The sequence below is a fragment of the Falco rusticolus genome, chromosome Z, assembly GCF_015220075.1.
Source record: "Falco rusticolus isolate bFalRus1 chromosome Z, bFalRus1.pri, whole genome shotgun sequence".
NCBI classification, from domain to species: domain Eukaryota; kingdom Metazoa; phylum Chordata; class Aves; order Falconiformes; family Falconidae; genus Falco; species Falco rusticolus.
Genome location: NC_051210.1, coordinates 75,072,507 through 75,094,690, shown reverse-complemented (window position 1 = coordinate 75,094,690; position 22,184 = coordinate 75,072,507). Strand labels below are relative to the sequence as shown.

Sequence of the window (22,184 nt, the reverse complement as noted above, 5' to 3'; positions counted from 1 at the left end):
TGGTTGTGTGATTCAGACTGAATGGCACGATTAGCTGGGCAGTACCATGGACTGTCCCTTCAGTAAAGCCCACTGGAAGAAAGACATATCATCTTTAACTGCTTGAGATCCTAAACACGGCTGACTTGTGCGGGCTAACTCAGTCTCTGGATGAGTAGCAGCTGCCATGAGCAGTTACTGTCATGAAGGCTAGAACCTCCAGACTGAACTTCGGTCTTATCAGAGGGGGAAAGTATTTTAAAAATTACCTTTTGTTTCTTTTGAGTAACGGTGGAAGAAAATGGTTTGGTTTCCAGGCACTGCTTTTCCAGCGTTGTTGTTCAGAGCAGTTTTATTTACTCTGTTCCTGGAGAGATGGCCTAGACAGCAGGGCTGTGAATGTATGAGATTGCAGAAGCTTGGGTGTAAACCAGCTTAATAGGGCTGCAGTGAATTCCCCCCGTATCATTTGGCTCAGCTGTGGTTTTGTGCCTTTTGTTAGGCCTGTTTTCAGATCTTATGGAGCAAAGGACTAGTATGTGGGTGAAAGACCTTTCTTTAAAGGTATAATGGTAACTTTGATCATCATATTGCAGGCCTCCTGCTTTGGTCCGGCAAAGAGGGTCCTCCTCACACCAATATGGCTACATGCCGTGCTCACTTTATTAAACAAACAGATCATATTTATAACTTAAACCGACCGCTCACACGGCTCTACACCCAGGGGATTGGATAAAAGTCTCTGGTCACGCGGGCGTCCGTGTCGCTGATCGGTGAGCATGCTGCAGGCGCCTGATCAGAGTGTGCCGAGCAGAGTGTGTTGGTTTCGGGGTTCCCAGGACTTGCTCTGCACCTGGCTTCTTCTTTGTGCGTAGCTTGTTTTCTGTCTCACCCTGCTTGTTCCAAGGACAATTTAAAGTTGCTCTGCAGCTTCAAATAACAGGCCTGGGTTGTCCAACCTGGACAATGGTAATGTATGTCCTTGGTCCTTCAAAAATCCCTCTACAGTCTGGGTTGGTTGACTTAACAGTCCCAACTTTATGAACGTAGCTACGTATACAGACAATATGCAATAACAATTTACTGTTAAAAGACGTTTGGGTAAAAGGAAACGTAGCTTATATCAGAGGAGACTTTCAATGGAAATGACAGCTTTTAGTAATACCCAGATAACTAAATTAGGAGGTCTATACAAGATGATAATTTTAATGTGAAGCAAGAATGGGCTTCTACCTGCAAACCAGTCTCTGATTGTGTAAACTAATCTCACTTCTTGACTCATCTTTGTGCTACTAACTTGTGGCTCTATTTTCTTTCTAGTTTAGAAGCTTCATGTCCTTGTGAGATCTAGTTCATTCTTCACATTCAGGTCTTTATGATTTAAATTATTTATGAAACAGTGCAGGTAATACAGAATGTAAGAGGTTTGCTGTTGTTAGTGTTCAAGGAGCCATTGCAGTAGCAAGGAAGTGTTCAGGACCCACAAGACTTTAATTGTCCAGGTCAGTCATCTTCTAACTTGGATCAGAGATGTGGTCCTAGTTCTGTAAGAACAGACACCAGTAAACATTGTTGTGGTGCCTCTGGGAAATGAAGCCAGAACTGAACTGAAAATAGCAGGTTAGAGCCCAGCTGTGCCACAAGAAATTACTTACATCCTAATTCATAATATCTGGAGCTGAAATAGTAATGTTGGTGCTACATTCATTTTTACTATATCAAATAGTTACGATGCAGTGTGGCTAGCTTTAATGTTGCCTTACAGGTTCTGAAGCTGGATGATATAAAGGTGCTTTAAACCTCGTTGATGTGAGAAACAGGTTGCCAGTATTTGCTGCTGACCTCTAATGAATGTGTTTTCCGGCACATAGTATTTAATACTGCATGTACTAATACAGGCTTAATGTGGAAGAGGAGAATCCATTAGATGAATTGTATAAAGTGCTCGATGTACTAGAAGCAGTAAAGGGCATTTTGTGGGATTAGATACTAACACTTAACCCAGTAGCGGTCTGTAGTTCCTGTGCTTGTTGGCTTTCTTGCATGTTAAGTGCATGGTGTAGTTAGCAGCGTGCTGGCAGGAGCTATTCATTAGGTGTGCAGCTACGGGAAGTGATGTGCGCAGCGAGGAGCCTGGTTATGCCTGTTACAAACAAAAATGAGGAGGCCGTGTGCTGTCTGCAAGTGCTGTAACTAACTGGGGCAGGGTGGGTGATCTGTAGGAGACCTTGGTGGTCGCTGCAGATGGAGTCAGTAGGAGCTTGTCTGTGAGCTGGTTGTAGCAGATGATTAGAAAAAAGCACAAAATAATTTTAGAAGTCAAATGCTTCCTTTGTATCTGATCTTAAATACAGTTTGCCAAGGATACTCTATTTCACTGGTGCTGTGTTTTCATAGGGCTCGCATTAAGCTTGTGATGTTTTAAAATAAAAATTAACTGGCACTTCCAGAAACACCAAGCAGCTGCAGTTTCTGTTGGCCAGTGTGAAAGCCAATGGTGCTCCTGATTTCTCCAAATCAGGTCAGTTCTGATGCTGGTGGTTTTCCAGGAAATGTGTGTGCTCTTCCCCCCTCCACCCATTGCTTCTCTGCAGTAGGTAGGTAGGATGGATTCACCATTCCTACCCTGGCTGCTTAAAAATCAGGGATCTAGGTTTTGTCTTCTTGAGTAGAAGAAATCTGTGTCAGACTACAGAACTGTCCTATACAGCTAAGCTGGAGTAAATGCTGTATTTTTAGATAGCTGGAGCTAGGAAGGAGTCCTGCCTGTGATAGTGTTCTCCATTGAGAGAGAGATGGTATTAGTATGTGTCGAGTCAAGTGCATGGCAAGATCTCCAGAAACAAAGTCGCTAGTAATTTTTCACAGCAGCTGAATCGGGACTTAATTCATTGGTTGGTAGAAACATCAGGTTTGTATTTTCAGTCAAATAACTGGCATACGTCGATTTTTGCTGTGGCTTTGCCTTATCCAAATAGAAGAAAAATAACAAACCTGAAGTGCAGTCAGTAATGAGGATGTGTGGGAGCAAGGCAGTAAAATAGGAAACAAAGTGACCATGCTGGTAGCAATATTCTTAAAATACCTGTTGTGGTGTAACTTAGAGGTTGAAGTTATTGTACAATAGCTGTAAATGCCTGCAAAGGGCTGAATCTTCTCCCAGGCCGGTGTGTTCAGTGTTAACATAAGAGGAGTTTATTATTTTTTCTAGGGACTATAAGTATGACTAGTTATAAATTGGGGAAGGGGGGAGCGGGTTGATGACTGTCATCTCCACCTTCCTGGCTATTGAGTATGTTCAGTGGTGTCAAAGAGCCACGGGGAGCAGGCAGCTTGAAGTAGCTTGAAATTTTTGTTCAGTTTAAGCTCATGTAGAGGAGTCAAGCCTGTGGTGAGTGCAGTAACGGTTGGGTACTTGTAGGTGGGGGACTGAGCTGCATCTTTAGTCCTCCTAAATTAGCTTGTCTGACTGTAAGTGACCTAACAACTTTAGATGCTCTGAGGCTCTGCTACTCTCTACCTAGCAGCCTGCCTGAATTCACCAGAAATAAGCTCAGACAGCCGATTGCTTTACACCAGTAAAAATGTAGGGATAAAGCCTCTCTGTGAGCTCTAATTAAAAAATAAGTTTATTGCCTAATTCACTCTTATCTCTTAACACATTTAGAATTGGGCTTTTAGAGATAAAACCTGACCTGTAATTGTGGCTGTTGCTGCATCCTTTGCAAGCAGTCTTGCAGCTTGTCTTGGAAACTCTTGGCTTGCTTAACCCACTCAGAAACTCAAATAGCACTCGGTTGAGAGCAGATTGGTTTTACATAATTTCCCATGATTTCTCTTATAGAAGATATGTGGAGTAATTCTCTGGGACCTGTTTGTAATGCCCTGGAAAAGTATTTGGTTTCACTTTGCAAACTGTGGATGATCTCAACATAGGGACCTGAAAGTAATGCTTTCTCTTTTGTTTGGAAAAAAAATCCCTTCCTGTAATACGGAGTTTCCTAGTTTGGTGGCTTTTGGCTTTGAAATCAGGTTTGTAGAGAAGCTTCACTTGTGTTATGCTCCAGTACAACATCTCAATGTGCTAAACACTTCCAAGCTAGTTAGAAGTGGGTTATCAACAAGTAATGTGACACTTTATCTAAATATATGATGGGTTACAGACAAGCTTGGGTTTCAGCTGCCTCCACATGAGAAGAAAATGTTTCTCTAATTCTCTTCAGTTGTGTTTTCTGGCCCCAGAACCCAAGGCATCTTTCATGTGGCAAAGCACCAGCTTTATTTAACTCCGTAATGATTGTTATTGCAGGCAGATAGCCCTTGTCCATTAAAGAGTTTTAGATGCAAAACAGGACTTAGAAGTTTGAAACAGTCTCCCAGGATCTACAGCTTCCGTGTGAATCTGCATCATGTATAGAGAGACCATAACTGGTGCTCTAGACTCACCTTTTGTCTTGAGACAAAACCCTCAGGGTTAGGCAGCTTGAGAGCAGAGGGTTTTAACAAGAGGAATAAGTCCTGCACCTTCAGCTGCTTGACTGTGTGTGGGATGTAAACACAGTCATGCTGGTACACTACTGGCAGTATGCCTTTTTTGGTCTCCTAAAAACTATACCTGTGTAGAAGACACAGAGGTTCTGCCAAGAAATCTTGTAGCTAGCTCAACCCTGAGTTTTGTTGTCTCTTGCATTTTTAATCCCAGTCCTTGGGCTGTTTTATGTCTGAGATATCACAAAGCTGCATGTAAGCAGAGGAATGAATGGGCTTTCGCAGGAAACCCCCAATGCTCTGGAGGAGTCTACAGCTACATGATGCAAGTACTTGAGCTGAAGTGAATCTGCTCTGCCCCGGGTAAACCTCTGCTCTGCTCTCAGTGCAGGGTGGCATGTTGCAGAGCCAGGCATCTCCTTGCTGCAGCAGTGCTTTCTTCTGAGGTGGTGTGGTAACAAGAGGCATTTGCTTGCTCTCCTTGGAGCAATGCCATTTGTGTAACTGACCTTAGACTCTGGGCTAGGATTGTTTAAGCAGACCATAATCTTCTGGTTGTGAGCATGCCATGGCAAATGACTGCGGGGTGAGGACTCACGGCTGCTGTAACATCCCCACACACAGTCGGCATCATGAGCAGGCATGTACAGAACGTAAAGCCACATGAGCTGCTGAATTTATTTCTTAATGGTGAACAGAAAACCTTCTTTTCTTGGCTGTCTGGCACTCTGGCCCTATAAAATTTGGGTTGCAAGGCAAAGGCATGTGCTGATCTGTAAGTAAAACTGTAGCCAGGTACATAATGGCTCAGTAATCCAATTTGTTTGATTACCCGCTTCTGTTTCTGGGCATAAAACTTTCCATAGTTTGTCCTGTTCAACAAGGTCAGCACCGTGTCCACATGGCATGGTTAAATATAGAAGTGAAAGAGGATGGCCTGGGATTCTGCTCTTGCTTTCTCAGTGGCACATGAGTCCAGCTGTGGTGCAGGAACCAGGAGATGCTTCTCTGGAGATCCTGTGCTAGACTGGCGGTGGGACTTTCTCAGCATATTGAGCAGTGCCAAGGGAAGGGTTTGTGCTCCATAGTGCAGTAAGCAGTGTGTGAGCTTCCCTTTCGAAGGGGAGGGGGTTTGGCACTTAATCAGTCCAGGTGCAGCCTTCTTTCCCACTGGTCAGCTTTTCAGACTGTTGTGAATGGCAAGACAGCACCAAGAAGTTAATATCCAGGGCTTGGATCTCTGCAGTCTTCCCACAACTCAGCTCAGAGTCTTGCCCCACAGCTGGCTGCTGATCACTGGAGGATACTGTTTGCTGTCATGCCCATCAGTATTTAGTTTGTCGAGTTGCACTGATCTATTAAACAGATACAGATGGTATTCAGACTTGGGAAATGCTTGTGGTGGCAAGAAATGTACTATTAGGGAATACAGGTAGATGGACCAGCTTAACTCCCATGCAAGAAAGGCAAAAAACCTTTGGATCTCAGTAGCGCAAGTATCTCAAATTATTTTTTTTCCTGCACAGAAAGAGTAATTTAAAATACTTGCACTGGCAAATGTAAAAAGGTCTATTCACCTTTGCAAACATTTTTAGCTTCTGAACCCAGAAGGACAGCAGTAGTATCTTGAGTTGCAGTTTTTCATATCTATTTCACCCTGTTCAACAACAATTGTTGAATATTGCTGCTTGAATTAGGATGTGGTAGAGGCCTTTTGGCTTGTTTTCTGAGCGTTACCAGCCCAGGTCACTCCAGGTGTTTAGGCTTCTCTTGTTCAGTTAGTGTTTTGCTGATTAGAAGTTGTCTAGTTATACTGTGGGGCCACATAGGCACTAGTATATAAAATGAATAATTTCATGGCCTTAATTCAAATGGTTTTCCAGTTTTCTGCTGTAGTGGTTGCTTGTTCTGTTTCATTTTTAAAATATTTTGCTCTTTTCCAGGCTCACATTAAATTTCCTATTGACTATCCATATTCACCACCTACCTTCAGATTCCTCACCAAAATGTGGCACCCCAACATTTATGAGGTAAGGTGTTTTTAAATAACTTTTTCTTGGGCGTGTGCGAAGGCTTTCTACTTCCTTAAACTTCTGGAAGTATTGAAGGTACTGAATGTCTCTAGCCATAAGTAGAGTGGTTAGCTGTTGGTGAAAAATGTCACCTTCACAGTCGAACAGTTAAATCTGTATGCTGTGGGAAATGCTGTTCTTGAGGACAGTGAGGGAGCCATTCTCATACCTGCGAGTGCAGCAGGCAGCCACAGCTGAAGCACAGTGCCATGAGTGTTGGCAATTTTAGGGGACTCTTACATCAAGGCTGGGTTGGGGGATGACCTTGCCCTACTGTGATACTTAGAATCATTTAAGGTTGGAAAAGACCTTTAAGATTATTAAGTCCAACTGCTAACCGAACACTGCCAAGTCCACCACTAAACCATGTCCCTAACCACCACATCTACACGGCTTTTAAATACCTACAGGGACGGTGACTCAATCCTTCCCCAGGCAGCCTGTTCCAATGCTTCACCGCTCTTTCAGTGACAAAATTTTTCCTAATATCCAATCCAAACCTCCCCTCGAGCAACTTGAGGCCATCTCCTCTTGTTCTATCCCCCTGTTACCTGGGAGAAGAGACCGACCCCCCTGCCCACACCCTCCTGTCAGGCAGCTGCAGGGAGCCACAAGGTGCCCCCGAGCCTCCTCCTCTCCAGGCTGACCCCCCCCAGTTCCCCCAGCCGCTCCCCACCAGCCTTGTGCCCCAGCCCCGGCACCAGCCCCCTGCCCGTCTCTGGACACGCTGCAGCCCCTCTGCGTCCCCCTGGCAGTGAGGGGCCCAACCTGAACACAGGAGTCGAGGGGCGGCCTCGCCAGTGCCCAGTGCAGGGGGACAGCACTGCCCTGGCCCTGCTGGCCACGCTGTTCCCGGCACCAGCCAGGATGCTGCTGGCCTCCTTGGCCACCTGGGCACACGGGGGGCTCATGCCCAGCCGGCTGCCGACCAGCCCCCCCAGGCCCTTTCCCCCCAGGCAGTTCCCAGCCCCCTGCCCCCAGCCTGCAGCGCTGCGGGGGCTGGTGTGACCCACGGGCAGGACCCGGCACTGAGCCTGGTTGACCCTCACACAACTGGCCTGGGCCCATCGCTCCAGCCTGCCCAGACCCCCCTGCAGAGCCTCCTGCCCTCCCGCAGATCAACGCTCCCCCCAGCTGGGGGTCACCTGTGAACTTGGTGAGGGTGTGCTAGATCCCCTCGTCCAGATCACTGATAAAGATACGGAACAGGACTGGCCCCAGCACCGAGCCCTGGGGAACACCACCTGTGACTGGCCACCAGCTGGATGTAGCTCCATTCCCCACCACTCTCTGGGCTGACCCAGCCAGCTGGTTACCCAGCACAGAGTTCAAGGCAATTAGTCATTGTACACAGTTCAAGTACACTTTGATTTGAGCATGTCCTTAAAAAATGGTGTGCTGAGACAAGAAATAATGCAAATGAGTCTTCTGCAGCAGTCAGCCTACAAATTAAGGGGTTTGGACTTGGGGTGCTCCAGTTGCAGAAAGAACCAGAGCTGGGCTGTACAGCCTGGTCACCCCGGGACCAGAGCGAACAGATACCTCTGCACTTAATGTCTGCTAGTGAATTTGAAGTGGCTCTTGGTTCAGTGCATGTATGGGTCATGTTCAGAGGGTAATGCTGTGGGCTGTCAAGTCCTTAACTGGATCCTGGTACAATTATGTTTCAGGTCCAGGAGGGGAATGATTTTATATAGGAGCAATTGGTTTAAATTTACAAAATTTCATAGAGCTGTATTTGAAAGCTGAAGGCCTGTTTTGGCTGAAAACTTGACTTTTTAGTGGAGGCCAGTCAAACTCTTGCTAAACTTCTAGATATCCTAGACAAGCATCAGCCTGCCAGGAGCACTGGTTGAATAGTTTGAGGAGCTTAGAGGTCTTTCAAACTGTTTCTTGTGGTGCAGCTTTGTCACCTTATCCCAGGTCTTTCTGTGAGAGGTTCTGCAGGCTTCTTTTGGACACACTTCAAAACAGGAATGTCACTTCTCTTCCTTGCTGTGACAAAATGATGGCTTCAGTTGATGCCTTGGGCTTGAAAGGCCCTTTTCTAACAAGCTGTTGCTGAATGTCCAGCCTGGAATAAGCATGCTTCAAATGTCATGGTGAAAACAGCCTTGATGGCTTAGTAATGGCCAAAAGCCTTTCCAAACTTCACTGCAGGAGAGAATAGTAATCAACTTTAATTACTGGATGCTCAGGAGGATTGCCCTAAGCCCAAGGACATCCTGAAGTCTGTCATCTGACAGTCTTGACTTGAGTCACAGACAGTCACATACTTGAGTTTCGGACTTGGCACAGAATCTTGCATGTAGCCAAGGGTGGTGTTTCTCTTTAAGGTTCTATTTCAGTTACATGTGAGTTTGATCTATAAAAAAAAGACAACTTCGAGACCTGCAGATTACTGCAGATCTGTATTGTGGATGTTGATTCTGGAACCAGAAATTCTCATGCAGGAGGTGAGTGGGGAATGGTTACCAAAATGGTATGTACAAAATGAGTCTTGGAAAGGACCTCTCCCGGTCCTGGTTGGAAAAATGAAAAATTTGCTCTAGAAACAACTGAAGACAGGAGGAGAAACTAACCCAAAACTTGGTGGGTGTATTTTAGGGTTACTCTTCAAATACTGCAGCTCTCAGCTTTGTACTTTGTGTTCATAGCAATATTTCTTGGAGCTGAGGGAGTCTGAAGCAGCTTGCAGGCTGTTTTGGAAAAAACATTTAAGCAATGAAGATGAGGCACGGGGATAACTCCAAATGAAACTGAGAATAAATCAGCAAAGGGCTTGAGGTTTGAGGGTTTGTCAGGAGGAAGATTAAAAAAAAAAAATAATCTATTAGTGCAAGGAAGATGAAAGAAAGTGGCAGGTTTACAAAATCTGCTGGTGAGACCAGATGGAGAGGTTGGGGCTAGCGGTTCCAGTTCTGAGCAATGAGAATTGAGTAACTTGTGTGTGTTCCCCATCTCCAGTTCACTTGGGTCATCTAGTTGAATTTTGGTAAAATTGCATTCACTTCTTTTTTTTTGACGTAACAGTTCTCAGTCCTAATAGAAGTACAGACTGTTTCCCACTGGCAGATGAATATCCCATCTTCCCATTGTTTATATCTTTCAAAAATGTAGGTATGGGAAGGCTCTCGCCTTGACTATGTTGATACCTAAAACTATGCAGATCTCATCAGGCTCCATGACACCTTTACCCTTCCAGACGCCGTAATGCAGCGCTGCCCTGCTTCAGTTCCCAAACGTTTAACATTGATAGTGGCAAGAGGGAAACTTCTCACATCCTTGCTTCCCTCTATTTTTGTACTGCCGAATATCTGCTCATCCACATGCTGCTGACCTAATCACTCAAGGAACTTCCAAGTGCTGCGATGCTTTCTGCTGGCCACCAGCACTGCATTCTCCCAGGAGGCGGTTAAAAGAAAAACTGGGTGAACTCATAGAAAGTATTAATAAAACCAGAATAGGCTGTGAACATAATCTAACATTAGTAAGGTTAACTTCACCTTAAAATGATATTTAAAAAATATTTCTAGATAGCACAAGATTCTTGGAATCCTAAAAAGGAAACTGCCTTGTTAATGGCAAACTGTTCCAGCAATGTAAGTATATGCTTGGGTATTCAGCAGCTCCCAGTGCTATGTTGCCGTGCATAGTTGCATTTTTGACAAAAACCTGCTTTGAAATGACAAGGGTTTGCAAGATTAGCATACCTGGCAGGGTTAGTGAGCTGCTGCAATCTGGATACTGATCACAAGCCTCCAGTGTCGAAGTAGGGTCTGATTTGGCTATGAAACAAATGTCATTGTTAATCAAGGTTTGGGAGGCCCCTTCAGGTGAGCCGCTGCTATCTGTAGCTGTGATCACTGGCTCGGGCTCAAAGACATGGATGCTGTCGCTGTGAGCAGCATGTCTTTGTGCTCTGGTTTCTGTGCATCTAGCAGTGCTGGAGGGTCCTCAGGATGTAGCTGAGACCAGGTGCGTGGGCAGCTGCCAGCCTGCAATTTCAAACAGAACTGATATGCAGGTTCTCTGCTGTTCCTGTCCTCAGTCTGTGTCTTGGGTCACGGTGACAAGGGACAGCATGAGTGCTGCCTATCAGCTGAGTCTGTGCCACCTGAAGGTGTGGGGCTGCTTCTAGGAACTTGTAAGTCACCCCAGCAGCTGGTTGCAAGAGGCTGCAAGCCAGCAGGGCCAGCAGAGGCCAATGTCTGCTGCTGGATTTGGGGTCCCATCTGCACCTTTACCCCATCCTGCAGTAAGGCGTTGGGACCCCACGAGTCCCTGGAGTCAGCTTCAGTGGAGAGTATCAGCTGTGCTGAATACTGCTACAGCACTCCTGCAACGTGGTGGTGTCAGAGTGCTGTTGCTGGTGGAGAATTGGTTTTACAGGCTTTTTGAAGTATTTATAAATGGTAGGTATTATGGAGCTTTACATCTATATTCAGGCTATAACACTGGTGAGTAAAACACAGATTGAGGATTACGTGGCTGTATGGCTTCCATATGCTGTGAGAATATTCTTCCTCTTGCATGCTGGAAGGGGTTTTCAGTGAAACTCTCAGAGAGCATCTCCTGATTTTTCACCTGATATTTCAGACAGCTGTGTTGTGGGGGAGCAGTGTTAAGCCTGCCCTGTGCCATCTGCTCAACCCCCTTGTGTCCTGGGAGAAGCGTTGTTTTGATACCTAGGCTAGCAGAAAGTGCTAAACCCTTCAATTCAAAAAATCCTGTAGCTAACTCAGCCACCGCTGGGAACAGAGAAAATTTTTAACTCTACTTTGGGATTCCTGTAACTGAAGCTCACTTCTGTCACTGTGACAGTGCTTGCTATCTGGAGACCAATTTGGTTTTATGTGACTTTATTACTGTTTTTGCTTGCTTTGCTACATTCTTTAAACCTCTTGACTTGAGATTGCTTTATACCAACTTGCAGATTAACACTGTTCAGCAAGGGAAACTTTTGAGTGTATACAGTAGACCCCAGCAGAACTGAGAACCATTTCCAGGTCTTGCATATTTTTACTGACACTTAAGGTGTTCATCTCAACAAGGTTAAACCGCTCGGGACATGGCCAGAGTGGTGCAGCTGAGGCATCAGACCTCTGCCTCAAGTCAGGCTATTCTCAACTTCTGTTTCTGTCTTGCAGAATGGAGATGTATGTATTTCAATTCTTCATCCACCCGTAGATGACCCACAAAGTGGAGAACTGCCATCCGAGAGGTGGAACCCCACCCAAAATGTCAGGTAACTGAATGTGATGTACAACAGTGACCTCAAAGGCCTGTCATCTCTCTCCAAGGCAAAGGCCTGTGTTGGGAGAGGCTTCGAAGGGAATTTAAGACCTTGGGAGTTTGGGGGCTTGAAGAAAGTGGGAACCAGGCTTATCAAACTGTCTGAAGGTACCGGAGTGCTGTGTCCTGATACTGGGCAAACAGTTTGCATTAAGAGCATAAAACCCGTGAACAGGACAGAAGGCTCTGCTTTCTCAAATGTTCTAGCATTTCCATGTTATCCTATGCTTAGGTTTTTCAAACTCCTCCAAGATGCCACTCGTAGAAGACAACATTTTTGAGTGTTCAGGCTCAGTAGGAGTAACTTTGTGCATAATCCTGCCTTCTGTTTGACTTCCAGTATGTCTCTTGTCCTGCAGTGTGATGTCTTGAACAGTTGGCCAGATGGCTTGCTTTCTGCCAAAAAAACGAAGGATCACTAAATACTAGAGGCATTCAAGGCTAGCCTCTCCATTATTTTTTTTTTTTGAAACACCAGCTGAATTTCATTCTCATTACAAGACACTGCCAGTAAAGAAACTGACTAGGTGACAAGCCTCAGCTCATAGTTAGGAAATTACTTTGGGCATTAATTACTTATATAGCACAGGCACTTTTGAGTATGTAGTTATATACAACTAAAGATTTACATGAATCTTATCACAATGATAGTTCTCTTATTTCTGCTCTCCCTTACCATGGTGAAGCTTTTGGTGCTTGCTTTCTTGGAATGTGTTCAGCTTAAGGATGACATTTGAGGAGACAACATTCCTCAGCTAGGTCAGCAAACAGAAATAAAACTTGTCCTTAACTGTTAGCCTTCTACCAGCATCTCCCATTGGGCTAAGTGCTGAGAGATGCATCCTGCTGAGGTCCCATCTGGCTTTGCAAGGCTCCAGAGTCAGACAGGAGGCAGCAGGACTGAAGGGCAGCATGTTTGTAATGAGCTGCCTATGTAATCTAGGGCTTCTCTTCAGCTGCTGAATTTTGTAAATCCTGCTGAGTATTGGCTGTTTACTACAGACAGCTGTGGTTGAAGTGTCTGAAGGGGGGCATGTCATTCATTAACTTTGAGAGCACCTGTGTGTTCACCTCTAATGGTGTCAGGCATGCTGATCATTTTTTTTTTTTTAAAAACACAGTCAATATGAATTTTCCCATCACTCGGATCTAGATGTGGCAGGCATAAGTAAACATGGCAAACATGCAGCAAGATGTGAAGGAAGGCAGCTGTGATCTTTGTGGCAGAGAATTCTGCTTGTCTTCTCACATCCCGAGTCCCGTAGAGCTGTGGAGGTGGTGGCAGGTCTTAGAGTTGAGGCTCTTTGATCACTTTAGTTGCCCTTTTCCATATCTCCCCCGTCTCACCTCTGTCCTTTGAGGTACACAGGCCAAAACTGAGCACAATGTTCAAGATGTTGGTACACGTCTATCTAGTGAAGATAGGCTTGTCTCACTATTGCTTTGTTTCCTGAGAATGCCCATTTTTGTTGGCTTTTTTTTGGCTGCCTTAAGGTTTGGACAGTTTCTGCAGCCAGCTCAATGCATGAACTTGTCTGCCAGTACAGTCTATACTGGAGAGCAAAAATGTGTTAGGACAAGTCTATGCCCACCTCTAAAGGTGGCTCTGAGACGCTTCGGTGTAGATAGTAGCTGGAACAAAAAAAACCCCATACATTGTTCAAAATGAGTATAACAGGATGTGCTGATTGGGAGCACCAGCCATTCTACATAATGTCTGGTTTTGATGAAATTTATCTGTTTTTGAGCTTTCTCTTGATGGATGGAGTGAAAAAGATGCTTGACAGGTCTGTTTCCTTGAGCCTCCGCTGGCTGCTCTCCCCTGCTGGTGAAGGGATGTAGAGGGACTCACTCTGAAGACAACAGCACGGAAAACACTTACAACAGCTCACTGTTTCCCAGAATAGGGTTGGGGATGTAAGAAAGCAGAAGGCAGTCTTGAAACCGCCGCTTTTCATGCGAACAGCTTGCATGAAGCAACACACTAGAACAACCTTGCCTGACAGAAACAGACCCCTGACAGTATGGCAGAGGGTCAGTCTCTTGTCTGGTCCAGTGCGGTTTGTATCTGACGTTGAGGAAATTTTCGGTCCTGTGTGGGTAAGTGTTTTTTGTGGTTTTGGTCCTGTCAGATCCCATGTGCTGGGATCCCTTGCTGTTACTGTACCTTGTTTATGCTGTTTACCCACAGTAGCAGGGTTTGTCTCAGAGCAGGCCGTCTCACTTTTAAGTTACCACCAGTGAAGGAGCTGATCTAACATGATGGTTGGGAATGAAGAATGCAGAGCACCTCACCACTAATAGACAGTTGCCTTGGTGTATTAAAGTAGCTTTGCGGTGACTTTGGAGTCTGGGGCACTGCAGTGGAAATGGGCTTCTTGTCACTTTGTTGATGGAAGTGTGGTAGAGCAGATGCTAGATCCAGACATGAATTCCTGTCCTCAGCCTTCCCTAGAGTTTGCTTGCTCTGCAGTGAAGCTGCTGCAATGATGCCGGAGCTGATATGCTGGCTTTATAGCCTGCTTGCTGGGAATCAAAAGCTTTTACATGAGTTCTTGAGATGAAGTAGAAGATGGCCTCTCTTTGGCCCATCATTCCAGTCTGACCAGTCTTTTTCTAGAGCTGCTGTTCTCTTTTCCCTACTGAATTATATCACTTGGAAAATAAATTGTGTAAGACTGTCCTGATAGCTGTGCTGAACAGTCTGGCCAGACACAAGTGTTCAGTTTCAAAACTTTTAAAGAAACACAGCATCCAAATGACCAAGCACTTCCTGTAATTGTATCCCTGATACATGGTCTGGTAGATGTGTTCGGCTCTGCATGTACCCCTAGAATCAATGCAAGTACAGCTGTGGCGAATGAGGAGATGTGACGCAGCTTGATGCAAGCAAATGTCGATTTATTGTACAGAAGCACGAGTTTATATACACTTTCAGAAGCTGCGCGTTTTAAACAGATTGGTTCTTGAAGCTAAGCCTTGCATACTAGGCAATCCCCGATCGGTGGTAAACTACCATCCATTAACAGCAAGGTGTTACCTCTCCTTGGCGCCATCCGTCCCCCACTCCCCTGTGCTCTGTATCATGTTAATTGTTGTCTAGACAAGCTCGAGCACGTTCCCCCCAGCTGATCGCCATGCATGGTCCTAGTTTCCAGCCCGCTCCTGCATACAGCTGGGGCTGTAGTCTTCTAATCAAGTTCTGCAAAGCAGTTGCTACATACTGCTGTGTATCAAGACTTATTCTTGTATCTCATTTTTCCCTTTCATTTAAATCCCAAGCTGTTGCCAGCAGGACCACCTCAGACATGTGAAGCTGTTGTGGTAGTAGCTACAGCCAGGTGTCTGGGTGTGTAGGGCTGTGTGATGTGACTCACTGCTGAGTTTTGTGTTGGTTGTGGCACAGTGAAGGGCTGAATCTCTGAAGTGCAAATGCAGGAAGAGATGTAGAAAATGCAGGAGAAGGGTCTGGGTGAGGGAGGTGGTGTTTGTTCCTAGCAGATGCCAGCAGAGCAGCTAGCTAGCTCTGTGCTGCTGCTAGAAAATCTAGGAAGGCTGTCTGTCTGCTGAGGCTTACATGACTGGCTCTTGCTGGCTTTGCTGAATACCAACCAGCAGCTGAATCCTGCTGGGCCCTTGGCAGCTTGCCTGGGTATTGAACAACACCTGCACTATTTCGCCCTGGCTGTGCTCAGCAGCCTGAGTGATGCACAAGCTGAGGGGAGAGGTGAGATCTGCCCACAGCTTCAACCTCTTAACACGCAGTGGGGCAGGGAAGGCAGTGCCCCTTGTCTGATGGCCTTGAGTCATAGTGGTCCTTCTCCCTACACAGGGCAGGCGAAGAGACTGGCTTTCTGCTGGGAGGTTGAATGTCACCAGGAACAGGCTTGCCATGCAGGTTTCCAGCCCTGCACGATCCACGGGTGGTGTGGACAAGCTGAATTCTGGTCTGATCCTAGCTTTGACTGATGTCCTGACACAAGCACATGCACAGACATGATGGTCTGTAGTCAGATGAGATCCCTGAGGTTTTATTGTCACCTTCCCTATGCTGATGGCCAGGGTCTGAAGTTCATAAATACCTGCTCTTACTTCAGATATTACCCTTAGTTACCCTTAATACTCGCCTTTAGACAAGTTCCTGATGCATCGCCTAAAGAAGTCGTTGGCGTCCAGAACCCACAAATGTGTCAGCTCTGACTCTGCTGTTGTGGTTACCTTTTTCAGGACTATCTTACTGAGTGTGATCTCTTTGCTTAATGAGCCCAACACATTCTCTCCTGCCAATGTGGATGCGTCAGTCATGTTCAGGAAATGGAGGGACAGTAAAGGAAAAGACAAGGAGTATGCTGAAATCATAAGGTAAGCTCTGCCATGTGTGATGCTGTGCTACTGGCCTCCTGCTTTGAATCCTACGAAACAGGCTGCTTTGCAGAATTTGCTGAAACCAGCTTCTCGCTGTGGTTGCTTCTTTGGAAATGAAACTTGCTGCCTTATTCCAAGTCCATGCTTCTGGTCCCTCTAGGATTTTCAGCACACAGAAGCAGTGCAAGCTTCTGGAGCAGGACTGGGCTGATCTGTCTGTAAATTGTTCTTTTTTTCAAAACTAATCTGGCATGATGCTCTGCAAAACCTATTGGCTGCTAGTAAATCCCAGTTGAAGTCCCTGCTTGCCTTTGAGCATTCCTGCATTGCCTGGGATGTGATACAAACTGACTGCATCCTACAAATTCTGTGCTTACTGCACTCATGAATCATAATCTTGTCCTTCCAGTTTGAAGGAATATCAGTGGGATTTGGCAAGCACTTGCAAAGCTGGGTTTGATTAGCTAGAAGAACTGTTCAGTCTTGACTGTCCTTTGCTGATAAGTTCATGGCTCACCAGGTGCTGTAGGGAGATGATGTGAACTCGAGCCAGAGCTGCCCGTACAGCAGTGGGGCTGCTGTCATGCTTGGGGCAAGACCACATCTGCATGGACTCCGCTAGCTGGATGTGTAGCATATACCCCTGGCTGGAGCTGCGCCGGGCAGTCAGCCTGTGGAAGGAGCCTCGCTGGGAGGTTATCGTAGTCGCTTGCAGCTCCCTTGGCTGTGGCAGAGCTGGATGCACTCTACAAACAGAGCATGGCGGACTGATGGGCAGGCAGGCAGGCTGCCGTCTGCTCTTCTCCCTGCTGGGAGGCAACGTGGGCCAGCCAACCGTTCACAGGCCTAGTGCTGCAGGGAAGGAGGCAGCAGCCGTGAGCCTGTCCTGGGGTGATGGGAAACACTTGTCTTCTGCCAGCCCCCCGCAGCACTGGGGATTACAGCTGCATCTCGGGGTGCAGCCACCTGCTCTGACTGCTCTTACCCTCTAGCGGGAGCTCAGAGCTGCCAAAATCTTGCAGGAATCGCAGTTTTGAGCATGCAAGGCTAGAGTCATCAGTGGTGGAGCCAGTAGGTCATCTTAGGAAATCCCTGAATCTTGGGAAATCCCTGACCATCCTTTCTGAAGCAAATGTAATGAAATTTGCTCTGAGCTGTGGCAGGTCTCTAGTGTGGAGTCTTGCAGAATAACTGATTTCCTATGTTGCTGAGAGCATGTGTGCTGCAAACACCCTTGGAGTGCTTCCAAGCCTGGGGCTGCAGGAACTGAGTCTGTTTCTAGTGCTGCTTCTGGCTCTTCAGCCAAACACCAGCTCTCCTGACTCTGAGCTGCCAGGAGGGCTGTGCTGGGGCTGGCTGGGAGGTGGGGAGCTGAGCCACGCTGCTGCTGGCACATGGTCCTGCTCACCTTGCTGTGTCCTCGTCGCAGGAAACAGGTTTTGGCCACCAAAGCTGAGGCAGAGAAGGATGGCGTGAAGGTCCCCACTACACTGGCAGAGTACTGCATCAAAACTAAAGTGCCTTCCAATGACAACAGTTCAGATTTGCTTTATGACGACTTGTATGATGACGACATTGACGATGAAGATGAGGAGGAGGAGGATGCCGACTGTTACGATGATGATGATTCTGGCAATGAGGAGTCGTGACCTGCTCCCTCTAAGCCCCTGTACTGCCCTGCCGACTCAGGCCAGAAGGGAGCAGCGGTAACCTAGCAGCAGTCCAGCAAAAAAGTGGGGGGGGGGGATATCAAAACTTTTTGTCTCCTGCTGTCTCCTGTTGTATGGATCTGTTTGCTCCTTTTTTATGGACCTCTTAGAGACCCTCCACAGAATGTCTGAATTCTTGCATTCTTAACCCTTTCATCACTGTATTATGATTTCTTTTTAAAAAAGAAACTCCCCTTTTCACTTCTCTTCGAAATGCTCACAGTGAAACAGGTTTGCTCGCGTTTAGTTTCTTGAATTAAATACAGTCTTGCATTGAGATGTGTAATGTATTTAAAGCTGGAACAAACCCATTGGAAGCTGAGTTTTCGGGAGTTCAAGTGCTGCATTTACTGGGAAGAAAAAAAAAAATCCACACAAAGCAAATTGCCAAGGTTTAGCTGCTCCATTTACAATAATAGCGTGTGTACATTCGTTTAGCCTTGTGGTGGTGGCTTTTCCTTTATAAGGTGTGGGGCGGAGAGTGTAAAGCTACTGTGTGTTGAGCTTGATGGGATGTCACTGAAAGGTACAGTATTCCTTTTCAGCCTGCTCAAGTTAGAAAATAGCTGGCCCCTGGAGCCCCAGAGGGCACAGTCAGCTTTGTCTCTGAAAAAGGCTTGTGATATGAACCCTAAAATAAACAATTAACACTTCACATCTGTACAACTGAGCCCTGGGTTGCTATCCAATTTTTTTTTTTTTTTTCAGACTAGGTTGGGGTTGAAAAAGTTGAGTTTAGCTGCTGAGATCTGCTGCCAGCTGCCCCTCTCCAGATGGAGGAGAACAGATGTTGTCTCCTGCTGCCCAGCAGGCCAGCATTCATCCTGAACCTCTTTTTGGCAGTGGGAGAGACCAACAGCCGCCTGCCCCAGTGCTCGTGAGCAGCACTCGCTTCCTGCAGCCCAAATCCAGTGCTGGCCAGTGCTGGCCTGAGCCTTCTTCATGTTGCATATGTAGGTCACCCGTTGGTAGGCGCAGCTCTGGTGCAGTCCTGCAGCGTGGGCAGAAGTCAGCCTTTAGTGCCTGCCTGGGGTGGCCAGGCTGTCGCTGTGCCCGCAGTGGCGGCTGGGGTGTGGGGCAGAGGGGGTGGGGGTGTGCTGGGCTCTCCCCTGCCTGGCTGGCTGCTGGGGCACGGGTAAGCGTGCGCAGCCCCCCAGGAGAGGGGTACATAGAGCTTTCAGGCTGGAAGAGAAGGCCAGCAGCGGGGTTTGACAGGCTATTTAGCAGCGTGCTTCAGCTGGTGCACTGAGCTTGGCCTCCTGCATGTTTTTGGGAGCTCTTGGCAGAGCTTAGGGGCCTCCCTCCTGTCTGCTGAATCCTCTTCCTCAGTCCCTCAGCATCCTCACCCTGTTGTAGTGTACTCTTGTCCAGCTGTGGTGCAGTGGCCTGAATTCACCTTTTGCATGATCCCTTGATCAGCAGCCAGCCCTGCCCTCCTGTGCTGAGCCCTGGCACCCTCAGGAGCAGATCTGAAGCTCTGGCCCTGCTTGGGTGACACTCCAATCCCACAGGTACAGCAGCAGTTACCCTGATAAGAGCTGCAGGCTCAGGCATTAGTTTATGCCTCCCCTTCGTATATCTCAGGGTTTTCAATGGTACGTCACCAGCTGTGGTCCTTTGGGGGTGCTTTGGTGGGAGTCAGTTTTGTTCTGCCATCAGCTTGGTGGCTGTGTCCTGGGATGACAGTGAGCAAGTTTAGAGTGCGTTGCCCGGGGTGGAGAGGAGGGGAGGAAGGCTGGTGGGGCTCTACCTGAAGTGAGCAAGGCAGATGTGTTTTCAGAATGTTGCTTGGTTGGCATTTGCTGCAGCAGGGACAGTCCCTGCTCCTCTGCGCCCTGCAGAGCAGAGGCAAGGCCAGGTGGTGACACCTTGTCCCCCAGCGCTCCCCGCAATGGTCTGCCCTCCTGCTTGCATGTTACCTGGGGAGGTGGCTGGGCCTCTCCTGAAGCGTCCCACGCGGGCTGCCTCAGCTTGTCCTTCCAGCAAGGACTGATGCAGCCCCTGGTGTCTTTTGGAGCTGGCAGCGGGGCTCCCCTGTGTCTAGTGACGGGTTGGGGCACCCCCCAGCCTCACTCCAGCCTGTGAGCAGCGCCAGTGCTGGCAGGTGGGTCCTTGGGCCTCCTGGCTGCAGGACTGGTCTTGGGGCCGCACCAGGACAGGGACACCAACGTCCACCTTTTGTGGGGGTGAAGGAGCAGAGTATGGCAGTGCTGGCTGTGTTGATGACTTGGTTTGAAATGAGGATACTGCATCTTTCAGGATTTCCCTTGTACTTTTGACCGTCTTCACTGTATACTCTCCAGTGACTTGTATTTTCAAGCTTGGTGTTGTAAGATGCATTATCATGACTCTTCTGTTACCCTTTTCTAAGGACAAAAAGCAACCTATTTTGAGAGCTCCCACATTAACCAGACTAATTTCTCTTCCCCACTGTCCCATGCAGTGTCATTGCTTGTTGACTTGCTGGTTTCTTTTTTTTGGGATACAAACTGAAGTATGAGGGGTTGTTTGGTTTTTTTTTTTTTGAAACTATTTAAGAGATTGCAGAAAAATGTTTACCTGATCTGTGTATTCTGATGTATTTTCTTAACCCTCTTCTCCTGTCTCAGCCAATACTAGCGTTTACATTTGCAACTACAAGCCCCTTCAAATGCAGTTTTCAACCATTCTGAAACCAGCAGGGTACACTAGATTTCTTAGTAGTTTTCTTAGCTGAAATGCCAGATGTTTTCTTTTTTTCTTCAGTATAATTTACCAGAAAGAATTAACTGATGCATTTTTGTGTTGTCTTTCCCTTCAGTAGTTATATTTTGTCTTTTCTGCACATCTGTCTACTAATAAAAATGTGAAACGAAAGTATCCCTGTACTGTTACTTCCCTGTTTAATTGAGCTGTTTTATTTGCATGGGTTACTTAAAGCTTTGAATAACAGCTACTCAGAAGTTCAGTGTTGCTCCAGCATTAATGCCTATACGTACACATAAGTATCTATAAGGTTATTGGTAAATAAAGCTGCTCTTTGACAGCTGCCTGCCTGAACGCCAGACTAAAGAATGAACTGATTTAAAGAGGTGCTTTGGCAAAAGGCTATGGGCTTTGCTGTTATACTTAGGAAGACTAAATCAGGAAGGGGGAGACTAATGTGGGTAAGGTCAAGCATGGTCAGGTTTGGAAGAGACTGCTGGAGATCTCGTCCAGCCCCCCTGTATAGCAGGTTCACTGAGAGCAGGTTGCACAGAGTCATGTCCAGGAGTGTTTGAAACGGCTCCAGAGAAGGAGATGCCACAGCCTCTCTGGACAGCCTGTGCCAGGGCTCTGTCACCTTGAGGGTAAAGAGGTTCTTCCACAGATTCAGATGGAGCTTCCTGTGCTGCAGTTTGTGCCTGTCCTGTCGCTGGGCACCAATGAAAAGAGACTGGCCCCATCCTGCTACTTGCCCTCAAGTTATTTGCAGACATTGATAAGATCCCCTCTCAATCTCCTCCAGGCTAAAGAGGCGCAGCTCCCTCAGCCTTTCCTCACCAGGCAGATGCTCCAGTCCCCTGATGGTCTTTGCAGCCCCCACCGGACCCTCCCCAGCAGTTCCCAGTCCCCCCTGAACTGGGGAGCCCAGCACTGGGCACAGCACTGCAGGTGGGACCTCACCAGGGCAGAGCAGAGGGGGAGGATCCCCCCTCGACCTGCTGGCCCCGCTCCTCCTCATGCCCCCCAGGGTCCCACTGGCCTGCTTGGCCACCGGGGCACACAGCTGGCCCACGGGCAACTGGCTGCCCACCGGGGCACACAGCTGGCCCACGGGCAACTGGCTGCCCAGCAGCACTCCCAGGTCCTTCTCCGCAGAGCTGCCCCCCAGCAGGTCACCCCAGCCTGTGCTGGTGCCTGGGGCTGTCCCTCCCCAGGGGCAGGACCCTACATGTGCCGCTGTGGAACTTCATGAAGTTCCTCTGCCCGACTCTCCAGCCCGTCCAGGTCTCTCTGAACGGCAGCGCAGCCTCCTGGTGTGTCAGCCGCTCCTCCCAGTTCTGCATCATCAGCAAACTTGCTGAGGGTGCGCTCAGTCCCTTCGTCCAGGTCAATGGTGAATGAGTTGAACGGGACCGGGCCCAGCACCGACCCCTGGGAGCACCGCGAGCTACAGGCCTCCAGCTGGACTCTGCGCCGCTGCTCACAACGCCCTGAACTCTGCTGTTCCGCCAGCTCTCGATCCACCTCACTGTCCACTCATCTAGTCCACACTGCCTGAGCTTACGTGTCAGGATCTTATGGGAGACAGTGT

The 22,184-nt window shown here is 47.5% G+C and overlaps 1 protein-coding gene across 1 annotated transcript in view; it reads left to right on the top strand.

The window, feature by feature from the left end:
• The window catches only part of UBE2R2 (ubiquitin conjugating enzyme E2 R2), a 57,863-nt gene extending 37,099 nt beyond the window's left edge, over nt 1-20,764 (top strand). The window contains exons 2-5 of the mRNA XM_037373549.1: nt 6,411-6,497; nt 11,690-11,787; nt 16,062-16,196; nt 17,629-20,764. Coding sequence (XP_037229446.1) covers nt 6,411-6,497; nt 11,690-11,787; nt 16,062-16,196; nt 17,629-17,848 — 540 coding nt within the window. The 3' untranslated portion in view covers nt 17,849-20,764. The remainder of the gene's footprint in view (nt 1-6,410; nt 6,498-11,689; nt 11,788-16,061; nt 16,197-17,628) is intronic.
• Nucleotides 20,765-22,184: the final 1,420 nt, after the last annotated feature.